Source organism: Eutrigla gurnardus, assembly GCF_963514095.1.
Source record: "Eutrigla gurnardus genome assembly, chromosome: 15".
Taxonomy (NCBI): Eukaryota; Metazoa; Chordata; class Actinopteri; order Perciformes; family Triglidae; genus Eutrigla; species Eutrigla gurnardus.
The window spans coordinates 8625255-8638718 of NC_139938.1; the positions used below are offsets into that span (position 1 = coordinate 8625255).

The window sequence follows — 13464 nt, forward strand, 5'->3', positions numbered from 1 at the left end:
CTTTTACTGACTGAGTGAGTGACAGATGAGAGGCGAGCGATACTCGTAAAGAGACGCAGGTTCTCCTTTGACATTTTTTCTCCCTCTCTCCCTTTTCCTCTGTGTGTGTGTGTGTGTGTTACAATTTCACTAAAGTATACAGTGCCTTATAGTGCCAGCATCAAATGTTTCTCACTGAAGCTTTGAAGCCCCAAAGAAGGTATTCCACCTTAATTGGTACCTTGTGTCAGTAAGATCAGCTTGCTGTTTGGCCACAGAGCAACGACTCCTCACTGAGCCACCAACCTGGGGCAGGGATTGTTAATGATAAGCATGTAGTCTTCACATATATGCACACACCTATGCAAACTCGGACAAAAAGGACAGCAGGTTCAGGGAGAAGTTTCCTTTGTGCTGCAATTATTAAAAAAAGTCTGTTAATCCTCTACCTCTTTACCTGTCACCACTTCGTCCACAGCCAAAAGAACTCGCTGCTCTCCTTCTCGACAGCTTTTTTTCCCTCCAGAAAAGGACAAGTGCTTATTAAGAAACAGAAGAAAAAAATCCTTCAGCTGGTAAAGGAGGGCAAATGTATTTTTTAGGATAAATTGAAATGCTCTCGCTGAATAGGGCTCGCTGAAAAAAACTCTTGTTTTTTTTCCCAGACTCATAACTCAAAATCTAAAAGCCATATGCTGCAGAGCTCTGCTGTACGTCCAGCTTGTTGTTTAACTCTTCTAATCAGCCTGCACATATTCATTTGTTTCACTATCGGAAAAAAAGCCTTAAAAGCATTAATTACCGACAGGATACTCTGGGAGACAGGCGTTTACAGTATTTCATACAGCAGCTGATGTTGTGTCTGATTATATTTAGATTGGCACCGTGTCGTATTTGTTTCATCTGACTTCATCTTTCGTCGTGGAGACGCATGTTTTTATCAATTGTGGCTTAAATTTTATTTTGAAACTCTTCCTCTGGAGACTTTATTGGCGTCCGTCAAAACACACACAAACGGGAAGAAGCAGATTTAATCCATTCAAATGATGCCAGTCAAGTTCACGGCTAAACTTATGTTGATTCAATTGGAAGCGAGTGTTTAATTTGTTAAATTTCCACATTCCAGCATTCCAGTGCTTATTAGGTAGGTTAGGTTTCTTTGTAGATTTAATACTCAGTTTATCAGCATGTGTGAGTACGTTGCTTGTAATATATGCCCCAGAGTGCATCCCGCATTGGACCGTTAATCCCCATTCTTTCGGATCTCGTCTGTACCTGTCTGTGTGGTCTTCACATCGCTCACACAGTCCTGGGGCCCATTAGTAAGTGACGCTTATCAACCTGTTATTCCCAGGAAACTGGCCTCTCTCAAAACAAGAGGCTCAGAAAACCCAAACATACAGTCGGGGTTCTGCAGGTATGTGTGTCTGGTCTCTGCATTTCTTTTCTTTTTTTGTGTGAAGTCATTACTATTACGTTGTTTTGCTCCACTTTGTTCATCTTTTTTCATGTGCATCCTGGATAGTGTTTGCACAATAAGCACTGAAAAGCATCAGCAGTCGGTATCATCCTGGTGACAGGTTAACGACCAACTGTTCAATGCACGCTGATTTACAGTAATGGCAGTGAAATCATAGACTTGAGAAAAGCTGTTGTTTTTCACTTCTACAAATGCAACCACACTCACGCTAAGTCCGCTGCATGTCTTTCACATGATCCGTAACCGAGGACATATGAGCATGACCACTGTTTTTTTTCCTCTTTCCTTCTTTAGGGCTATGAATTGAAAATAAATGGGTTTGGTTTTGGTGGGGTCACACTCTTGTCACAATTTCCTCCAGTCTAATTTCCCTCCTTCCACATTGAGCAGATGACATAAATCAGGTCTGTGAACGGCGTTTATTGTACTTAGTAACGGTAGTTATTCTCACGCTCTGTAACACAGCCAGGGCTCCCGACCAATAAATGTCAGTGGTTGGGTTTCTCAAGTGGAAGGAACGGTTTTGCGAAGGTATGGTGTGAGGAGGTATTTGTCACCTCAGAGAAAAGGTCTCATGTTGAAGCTATCATCATTAGGCCTCCTTTAGCAGCAGCTTTACACATTTACATCCTTCAGCTGGCTGCCATCTTGACTGAGGATAAGGCACCGCAGTCCGACACTCGGCCTAATGACTCACTAATGTCTTTCTACGTATCAATGTTATTTTTGTCCACCCCCCTGACATCCCACTCTGTCAGCAAATATCCAAATCCCTCATGTTTCACAAAGAGCCTCGGTTTAAAAAACAAGTCAGTTCTGATGGATTCTTTTGAGTTGGAAACAAAGGGAGGCTCTTTACAGTTGTTTCCCAACATGCAGCATTCAATATGGTCTTCATAGTTATTTCCCCCCTGACACTCGTATAGTTTATTCCTTTGAAACACTGTCACAATGCCCTTCAGCTCATTTCAGCGTTTTGTGGTTTTGTGCTTGATACAACGTTTTTTTAATTACTATTGTTTTTTTTCTATAGGGTTTAAATCAATGTGATAAAGTGTGTCACCTTTATTGTCCTCAGGAACACCTCACTCAGTCCAGGAACACTCCAATTCTTGCACAGAGGTCAGCCTGAACAAACCCTTAATTGATTTCTTTCAGAATCCCACAAAGCCTGTCGGATGTTACACACTAAAATACACTCATACTCTCATGTCCAAAATCAGAAAAAACACAGGAAAGACCCTCAATGCATTTATTGTCCCATTATCATTTTTCAACATCCGATTGACCAGCATGTGGGACAGTTTGTAGCATCATCAAGCCACGGCCCATTTTGTATCCCATAATGTTGGATGAAGAAGATGTGTCGACACACACAGGCCAGAGTGCTGCATGTACGCTGCCGTGGTGTTCGCTGCAGTTTGTCTGGCTGTACCGTGCTACCAACTGGATCAGCTTAGAGGGTTGAAAGGGTGACAAGATTGAGGGAACAGATAGGACCGAGCTGGGCAGAACATGAAAGCAAGAGTACCATACAGGCACACGCAGCCGGCGTTAAAATATGTTTTCGTGTCCTCCCTCAACAGAGGGATGGCCTGTCTGATCTCCGCTTGACACTATCTGCCTTCCATTCTAATCTGATGGGGACCTCAGAGTACCTTTATTTTCTCCATCCCTCTCTCTCTGACGACGTATCTTTTCTTCCACCCTCATGGTGTCAGCTTGAGCAGCATGGATGTGACTGGAAGTATGTGATAAAAAGCAGGTCCTGTGATCCATCAGATTACGAATGTGATTTGATCATCTTAATTTCCCCAAACTCACTTTTCTGCCAGCGGCTGTCATCACATCGAGAGGCATTCTGTTTACGGCTTGTACATTAGGCCGACGGTCCAGCTGCCAGTCTGTTTGTGAACCTGATTTCTGCCACAAACGTATATATTGTCATTTTTCTGCTGTGTTTTGCTTTCAACATACTTTTGCTTAAATAATATGCCAAGAATAGAACCCAGGAATCAATAATCACAGTTTTTCCATTAGCTGAATCAGAATCATTTATATTATGATCATGATATATAATGATCAATTATGTGATTATATTAAAGCATACCTGGTAGTTCAATGGGATGCCCCAGTTCAAGTATTGAAGTCATCAATCACAAGGTAGCCCCGTCCTAAAGCGTCCCCTGCTTTATGGTTTATGACTCTAAATGGACCATCATTTACTAAATGAACATCATGCTCTATTGAAAACGATTTGAAACTAGAGATTGAGACCATAAACTCATGTTTACAAATGTTTACTAAGATAATAAATGAAGAATGAAATAGGATTATTTTCTCATAGACTTCCAACCAGACTTCTTTTTGCAACCAGAGAGGGCGCCCCCTGATGCCTGCAGAGAGAATGATCGTTATGTATGTAAGGCACTTCAGGTTTGGCTTCTCAGAACCGGAGGCTGCTGCTGTTTTTTAGTGCATGTGAGCGTCTCTGTTGTGCTCATTGCCCTCAGCATTGCGCTCACACAGCAGTTTGGGCTTCTAACTCTGTCACAAATCTACAGTGTCGTTGTGGAAGCGTAGTGCCCGCCCACTGCGGCCCTCCAATCCACACTGAGCACTTAAAAAAAAAAAAAAAAAAAGATAAAAGTCGATGCAGCGGAACCAGAGATGCCGTCTTTTTTATTCCACCCATTCTTCTTTCTTGTCAAACCTGCCACCCACCTAACCCACAAGGTTGGTGGGAGTCTGGTGTGGGTTGTGTCTGTGAGGAATGGGTTACAGATGTCTGGCAAGACGACATTTTTAAACTTGTAGCCTTTTTACTCTGTAGCATTTTGAGATTGTTTTTAACAATGAAAAGTGCATTACAAATAAAATGTATTATTATTATTATTATTATTATTATTATTATTATTATTATTATTATTATTATTATTATTCAACCAATGCTGACTCGAGTGATGTCACTGAAAAGTTTGACCAAGGCGTCGTTCTTGGTTCATCTTAAGGCCATTTACACAGCAGTGGGTTTATTTTTTTCATGTTTTACTTGCACTCTGAGGCTCCGTAGTCCAATCAAAGACAGCAAACTTTATTCATATTTTCCACCTTGACAAAGACACCGCATACCAGATCCACTCCTTCCATTCTTACCTTTCACAATAAAACCTAGGCATGTAATAGTCACAGGCGAGTATTTCACATTTTGGTGTAATTTATTTGCGATGCCCCCGGACTATAAAGGCCTTTTTCCAGGAGCAGTGACTTGTCTACATGACCTAGCTCTGAGGCCAGCCATCTTGGGGGGAGACCTCATTACTGATATTTATATTCGATGTCTGAGCATAAAGCTCATGTGATTTTTGGCATGAAGAATGTTGCTTTGTGGCTCTCCTTTGCTCTTTCTTTGCCACCATGGTGTAATACATCAGCCACAGTCCTTTAGCTGCTGTACCTGACGGTTAATCTCACAATCCTTTCAGACCTCCGAGTTGATTAGGAAGCCATCCCAATGTTTGAATAGCGATCACAGTTTTCAGCTTCAAAATAAATAAGTTCTTCTGCTCAGGAAAAAATACAAAGAAAAAATGTGGCCTGTTTAACCTATGATGGGGCTCGTATGTAATAATTGCTGCAAAACAGAACCCCTTAGAGATTTCAATATTAAACAAAGTGCTAAAAATAAAATGCCAAAATTACTTTTCATAGATTTCTTTTGTGTTGATTGGATAGTTGAACCTCTTGTTTATTCAAGCCACGTGGAAAGTTATTTATTTGTCTGGCATTCCAGCATATGTGAGTCTGTGAACACAGATTAGTTACAACCCTAAATTATATTTTGCCTCGTTCTGGTTTCATGCTACACTGAGCTTTTGTGAGCTTGCCAACACTGCTGTTGCACAACATCCAGAGACTGTATCATCACCGTCCCTTATCTGTCAGATTTGTATTTATTTGCCCTGCTCTGTATTTACACAGTCTGATCAATCCTGTACTTTGCATACACATGTTGTTTGATTTTACGTGCTGTCAAAAGGAAATGGTTTTGGGTGTTTGATCTCGTTTAACAGGGGAAGGCGGCCAACCGAACACAAGCCCACCTGGCTGTTCAGATGTAACAGAAGAGAACACACACACACACACCTGATAATTTTGACTTTTTTTTCCCTCTCTTTCTATCTCTTTCAGAGGAAGCCTTCTCTGCTCAGCACGAGAGTCTGAAGGAGGAGAAAGAATCCTTAACCAAGCTGCAGAAGGAATGCACTGCCAAGAGGTATGTGTGAACCTGTAATTAGCTATTGCTTTATGTCTGCATAGAAAACATACTTTTTGAATTAATTTCCCCCGTCAGACACTACCCAGATCTAACCCAATGTGTTGCCCAATCCTATTGAATTGTGATGGGGCTACACCCTGCTCCCTGCCTCTCACCGTTCTCTCTCAAAACAAGGTGATGTTTTTGCGGCTGCCGCTGCCTATTTATGTGCTCTCAATAGAGAGTTTGCACATTGTGCTAAAAAGCCTATTGGGCCGTGTTTGCCTTGGCCTGCGGGGAGACGTGTTCGGCGAGTGCCGACCCTGGATACAGCTCTGTTTGTCTGAGAAGTACCTGGCAGACACAGAGGGTAAACCAGAGCCCCAGGAAGGCCAGCAGGGGCCAAGAGACCCAGCAAACAGGAAATTAACCCCGACACTTGTACATCTGCCTAACATCCATTCTTTGGAAATATCTGTTTCATTGATGTTTTTTCATGGAAATGTTTCTTTTTATTTAACTTATTTTTTTAAACCTTTTGCTAGGGAAAGGTTATGCTGAGTATGCGCACTTATTTTCAGCCTTTCCACATTCCTGCTTAATATTTCACAGCTGCTGTTTAACACCTTATCTCCCAAAAGGCATGGCATAGTTATAGTAGCTTTATTGTTGTGGCTGTGGTTGAAAACATAAAAAGACTTATGCCTTTCAAGATCCCAGTAGACTACAGTATTACAATATCATTAGTTGAATTTAACCAAGTAATTCTTAAGTACTTTTTATGTTCTCTACTTACGTATTTCCATTATGTTACTTTATACTTCTGTTCCAATACATATCAGAGGACATTTTGTAATCTACTTTTACAGGTTAAGATTAACATTAAAAAACTCATAATCGTATGAAATCCAGTGCTTTGTTAAAGCTTAAACTAGTGGTTACCAACCTGTTTTGGCTTGTAAACCCTTCCAATTCAACAGTGTGGGGCCCCTTGTTTTGTTTGGATGTCACCTGTAACTTTCCAGATGGTTTAAGCACATAAAAACAAATTGTAAAAAAAAAAAAAATTGTGATGCAAAATCGAGTTTTTCCTCTTTTCTAGCTCATTAATCCTCTCTCTCCCCCATAAAGGGAGTGAAATTAGCACCTGGTGCCTGCCAAATACAGGGTAAATATTGGCTCTGGCAGGTAAAAAAAATCCTTCATAGCAGATCCTTATTTTTCTCCATATGTTACGAAATATTATTTTTAAAAAGCAAGTTAAAAATAGTCAGGGATTAAGGTTATATGATATAGTCCATATTTCTACTCTCTGGTACCACTGACTCAGTGTTTATGATTCTAAGGCTTTTTACATAGATTTCACACATAATTGAGTGGCCAGTAGAAATGTTCAGTGATCTGCCACAGTGCCAGGTGAGGAAAACACTTAATTTCAGAACCTGCTGCCAGATTTATCTGGTGAGCCTTTGGATGGGGCCCAACCCCCTAGATTGGGACCCACCAGAGGTGTCAAAAGTACAGACATTCTATTCTCAAGTAGAAGTACAGATACTTGTGTCCAAAAAGACTGATTCAACTTCTTTACTCAAGTAAAAGTGAAAAATGACTGTGTGATGTACTCAAAGTGTAAAGTAAAAGATGTTTCGGAGTCAGGCCAGGAAGGGAGAACGACCAAAAGGTCTTCTTATCAGGATAATAAAAGTTAACCACAATCAAATAGGAGCAACAGGACATTTGATCAGTACAAGAGAAAGGAATATTAGGATGAGATTAAAATAAAACTGTGAGGTAACACATTTTCTTCTACAGTACCTTTACTCAAGAAGAATTTTGAACACAGGACTTTCCCCTCTAATGGAGTACTTTCAGTGAAGAACCTGACTAATTCTCCCTCCGCTGCTGGTCACGTGCCAGGATGTTTGTGTATGTGTTTCAGTAACATGTAGAAATAACACTTTTTTTTTTGTTATACGTTAAAAAAGGCGGACAGGAGTTTGCATGTTTGAGGACGTGCCCCCCATGTTTTAGGGGGGTATGTGAAGGATTTACACCTTGGGCTTAACCAATTAAATGAGGCAATGCCTGCTGGACAGATGAGTGATTTCAGATCAAACGCTCATTCCAGACCAATCTGCGTCCTCTTTCATAAAGCAGCCGCACACAGGGAACGGGAAATGATAAGAGACTGCTAACCAGATGCAAAGCCAAATAGGAAATTCAAGTGTAAGGCGAGGAGCATGGATGGGAGGTTGCATCACATTCAATAAATATTTCCTCCCTAAATCCCCTTTCATCTGCATGAAATGATGGGTTATTACCCACAAGTAGTTTTGTAGAGGACACCCACACACATAAGCAGTCCCAGGAAAAGCTGCACATAAATCCTGGAAAAGTCGTGCTATATTTACTCCATCAAACCTGAGGATTTGTTTTTTGGCTGCAGAGATATAAGAGATGTTTTACATTTGGAATGGGTTGTAAATTTTAACTTGTTTTCCAGAAAAAGCTGTTAAATCTTCTGTATATCTTCAGTGATATTTTTATAAATTACTGTTGGATGTTGGAGAGACATGGGCATTTTATTTTTAAGCACCTTCAACAACCATTAACATTAACATAAATCCGTGGATTAGGGGTTTCAGTAAAGCTGTTTCCGATACCAATACCAGTATGAGGAATGCCTCGGATACATCTTTTATCAGGTATCAGTTAGTGTGCGAGTCTTTACACGATTCAATATCACGTTCTATCATTTAAGTTACACAGGAACAACAACAACACACGTCACTCGCTACCCGACCTGTACACCCTGCACAAATACACATAACTAGTACTACACATCCGTTGATCCTTCAAAAGATTAGCTAACGACCTCTTTATGTCTGTGCAGAGCTCTGGTTGCAGATTGATTGATGGATTGATGTCATTACATTATTGGTTGGCTGATGTAAGAATGCGTCAAATTTTCTTTTCCAGGAAGAATTAAATTATAGGATTTTGATCTCAAAATATAAGAAATCTTTGTTCCTCTTTTTTTCTTCAGCATATTGTTAAATAGGTGCACATGATGACCGTATGCGTATGGTAAAAATATTAGCTGTGAGCATCCAGTGGGCAGCACAGTCCTGCTGGGTGAAATCATGGCGCTAACAGCTAACGTTAACCAAGGTTCCATTGAGTTACATTATGATGGGTTCAAAGGCAAAATTAGTTTTGGGCAAAGCTAAATTCCAATTTTTTTTATGATGTGTTCAAATGTAATGTTGCAAAATGTAGTGCAAGAAAGTTGAATGAATTAATTTGTTAGAAGTAGATGTTATCACAGCTACATATATAAAATATTTAATGCACTGGTATCAGATCTACTGTATACTCAGGTATCAGGCTTCATAATTGCTAAATGTCCGGGTCACCAGATAGCTACCAAATATCTTTTGGGACTGCCCAATAATTCCGAGATTCTGGAAAAGTGTTGTAATTATAGCAGTGGATGTCCAAAGAGCCACTGTTATTTTTTTTAGAATCTATTCTGAAGATGACGAATGAGTCACTTAGTTCTCATCCACACAATGACCAACATGAACCTGCTGTCACACATCATAATGCTGCATGATTAAACTCTCCTCTCTGTTTACTGACCTTCATGTCTCCCAGCGGGTCCCTGTGGAGCAGTAACTAGCCTGGATCATCTCTGCCGCTCGTTTCCACTCTCTCCAATCACTTCCCCTACAATCTCATCCCTGCTCTTTCTCAAGCCCTTCCTTTGCTCCAGTGTCTTCCACTCGTTACTACGTACCGTCTCCCTCCGCTAGCCGGCCACTCACCGCCTCGTCCTTGTGTCTGGTTTTGTCTCCCCAGAGAGCAGTTCCTCAAGTCCAACGCTCAGCTCACCTTCCGCTGTCGTCAGCTCCTCTCCGAGCTTTCCTACATCTACCCCATTGATGTGGTGAGTTAAACCGGATGGTACGCTGCTGCACAACACATTGTTGACAAGGCAACTGCAAAGAATCAGCTGGTTGCAGAAACGAGGCTTTGATCAAGCAGAAAACGTGCAGATAGTCAAGTGTGCAGAGTAATGTCTCTGATTGTTATTTCTACTAAGGCCCATCTGGTTAGCATACCTCTGGTAAATATTACACTTTCTAAAACATTTGGTATCCAGCATTTTAAATGCTGACACCACCCAGCAATGATGGAATGATTTAAAGCAAGTGCCTCCACTGGGGGCAAAGCTTGTTGTTCCGCACCGGAGTTTAATGTTGTCTGGTTTCCATGTCTGATCATTTTCTTTAACATTAAACCTTCTATTTTTATCTGCAGGCTAATCAGTCGGATTATGTCATCTGTGGAGTGAAGCTGCCAAACTCTGAAGACTTCCAAGGTAATGAACTATGTGCCTGCTTGTGTGTGCTCATGGTTACAGGAGGATACACTGTGGTACGACATGCTGCACGAACGCTTTTATCGGCCTTAATGGTTGTGGTTAGATGTAAATTATTTGTTGAATAGAAAGCAATTTGATGGCCAATCATATCATAGATACAGTATCTATGATATCATAACTTTGGTTATTATATGTGGCAATTTGGCATTACAGTCCTCAGGTATTACAGTCTTTTATGTGCATAAATGACATCATTTTATAATTACCGGTACATTATGTCATTTTAATGGGGAAAAGACATAAAGACATAATTGCATCATCAATAGTTTTACTAGCAAGGGAAAGTTGACGCACCTCTTAACTCTAGTTCTTTACAATAGAAACCACAGAGTAGATACACCTAACAACGTGTCTTACCTGAGATACCTAATATCTTGAAACACCTGAGTGTGTGGGATGAGTTTGTAATGATTGAGCACATCTGTAATCACTCTCCTGCAGCAAAAGACAGGCATGCATGCACAAACCACCAGTGTATTTTCGTCATGTTCTTTTGTTTCTATTATTATTTTTTCCACCTCCTGACATTAGGTGCGTTTTCATACACCTGTTTTATGCCCGAGGTGGGAAAGTTGTGTGTGTGGAAAGATGCGACTTCACCGTGCACCAAAGCTTTCGCTCTACTGAAGAAATAAAAAATATCGCTCCACACAGATCTTTTAAAGGGATTTTCAGGGAGTTTTTCCTGATTTAATGGAGGATTGTGGGACAGAGGATGTACTCTGTACGGATTGCAAGGCCCTCTGAGACAAGTTTGTGATCTGGTGCTATATAAATATAATGTAATTGATGTGACCTTCTTCATGAACAAATAGATGTGTGATATTTCCATCCAGTTTTCTACAGTGTTTGTGACCGTTTGAGGATCAACTCTGTTTTAATCATGTTATCTTGTCACATTCTCTTCTGCAGTGGTAGAACGTTTTTTGCGAGAATTGACATCACCTGCGATGAACCAACTCGAATAGTCACATAATGATAATGGATGAAAACAAACAAAATGTTTTCTCTTATTTTTTGTCTTTTGCCATATTTCTCTAAAATTAGTTAAATTAAATGTCACACATTTGGATGGAATCCTGGCTGTTTAATTTACATCAATTGATTTGTCGTACACTCTGTAAAAGTAATGAATTAATAAAATCTGTGTTTCTGTAATAAAAAATAAGAAAAAGGAAGGAGAGGGCCGCATACTGATCTAGCTACAAAAACAAAAGATAAAAAAGTATCTGGATTCTTGGAATCTTTAAGTAAATAAAAACAGTTTGGAAGCAGACATGTGGGCCCGACAGAGCAGGCAGTCAGAACGACAAGGACCTAGTTTGGTTTGCATTATTCATTTTTTTGAGCACTTAGCCTTTCTGATCTCTTATTGGATGCTTATGGAGGACTTGTTCCGTTGACCGCAGTCTTATAGAGTCCAGTCACGAGATGCTTTTGTATCTGGTTCCAACCCAATGAGATGCAGACACAATAACCACACAATTTCATATCAAAGACACAGTATTAGGCTAAAAGACATTTTTTCAGCAGGCGGTTTCAGCCACAAAGCCCTTGTAATCACGTCGGTGTGTTGGGTTAGAGTCAGGGTCACGCTGGTTGTGCCGGGATAAATGGGGTTTGCTGTCACAGCGAAGGAAACGTGATGACTTCATGACCTCTCAATAGCTGGTATTGAACGGGTAATGAATGGTTAGCTTTGGTCTGCAGCACTTGTCTTACACTGAGAACACACTCGCCACTGTCCACTCAACATTCTCCAGCGCCTCCTTCCTCACAGCTGGTGAGACCCAGCAGGCCTCCCAACACATAATTCAAAAATCCCACTCCCAATCTCCTCCACTCCCTGCTGTCACACTCCACCTGTTAACATATGTTAAACGCAGAGTGAAGTGTGCAGTAGTGACAGCCAGCCCATTTGTGTTCGCAGCAATCACTTGTTCCCATAAGGTGGAGGCCTGTGTCTGTTTCTGCCTGCCAGTCCTGCATAGGTGGACACCTAGCAGTGAGTAAAGAACTGAGCATGAGCTGTGGCAGAAGATAAAAGGCCTAACAGACAACCGCTAACCACTTTCCCCTCCTGGTCAGAAGCCTTGTGGTTTGTGAAATGCAGCGAAGAGCTGTCATAGCATCCAGATATCCATTAATATTCACCCTCTAATGCAACATTAGGCATATGTCCATCATCGGCATGTGTTGGCTTTACCAACTGCACACTAGCAACAAGTGTGCAAGAGCATTTTGTGAAATGTTGAAGTGCCTTCTCTGCATGCCAAATGACCTCTTTCACATCCGTTGGTCGTTGCGTGGTTATTTACGGTGGTTTGATTGATTTTTATTTTTGTTCTCCACCAAGACCCGCCCTACTCTGCCTCTGATTGGCTAGTACCTGTTGCCTACTTCTAGGAATAAACTTAACAAGTTTATTGCTGATCAAGATTGGTGGGAAGTTGGTATGATTTCAACTCGGATGTGGATGTTTTTCAAGGATAAAGGGCTCTTATAGATAATAAACAATGTGTTGCTATGCACATTCTCTATAATGAATGGAATACAATCACAGATCTGTTGGAGATTTAAAGTTTGATGTGGTGTCATAATTAAACTTAATATTAAGCTTCATGTTGATATGGTAAAATGATTATTAAGAACATTTAAAAATGGCACTTCATATAGAAAAAGCTGAGCCCTGCTTTAACATAACCGCTGTAACATCTAGCAAAGGGCAGTATTTTACCCCGTTCATTTCACCCCTGCTCTCATTTCTGTGAGGTCTGCCATGAAACAGCCTGGTCATGTCTAGAACTGCCTGGATGGGTGTGGAGGTGAGTTTGAAAAGGCCTACAGGAGGAGGATGTTCCACATTAGAGACCAGGGTCAGGGTTAGTTAAGAGTCCTAATCCTGCTGGAGGTCAGAGTGGCCCTGCTGGGGCCCTTCAATGTCTTACATTTAACTAAGCTTCCGTTGTCAGTTCAGCCTGAGGAGACATCAGCACATCTCCACTTGCACACTAAGGTGTCCCTTAGTTGACCTGGTGTTCTTGTTAGTGTGTAGCATCATCCAACAGCACCGGCTAGCTGTTTACTCCAGGTGCTATTTTGGGTGCTGTGGGTGAGAAAATGCAGGAAAAGTAATGATACAATTTAAGCTTTCCTCGTTAAAAGCGAAATGAGCCAAGGAGCATTCCACTCACTGTTGCCGTAGTTTATTATTACTTCGCATTATGATAAAAACCACGGGGATTTTAAGTCTTTGCCTCGAGCACAATGTGAAACCACTTAGAGTGTCGTCTTGAAACC

The 13464-nt window shown here is 41.0% G+C and overlaps 1 protein-coding gene across 1 annotated transcript in view; it reads left to right on the plus strand.

Moving 5' to 3' along the window:
- uvrag (UV radiation resistance associated gene) overlaps positions 1–13464 on the plus strand; it is an 89177-nt gene that overhangs the window by 22244 nt on the left and 53469 nt on the right. The window contains exons 9-11 of the mRNA XM_084029141.1: positions 5651–5735; positions 9579–9666; positions 10041–10101. Coding sequence (XP_083885267.1) covers positions 5651–5735; positions 9579–9666; positions 10041–10101 — 234 coding nt within the window. The remainder of the gene's footprint in view (positions 1–5650; positions 5736–9578; positions 9667–10040; positions 10102–13464) is intronic.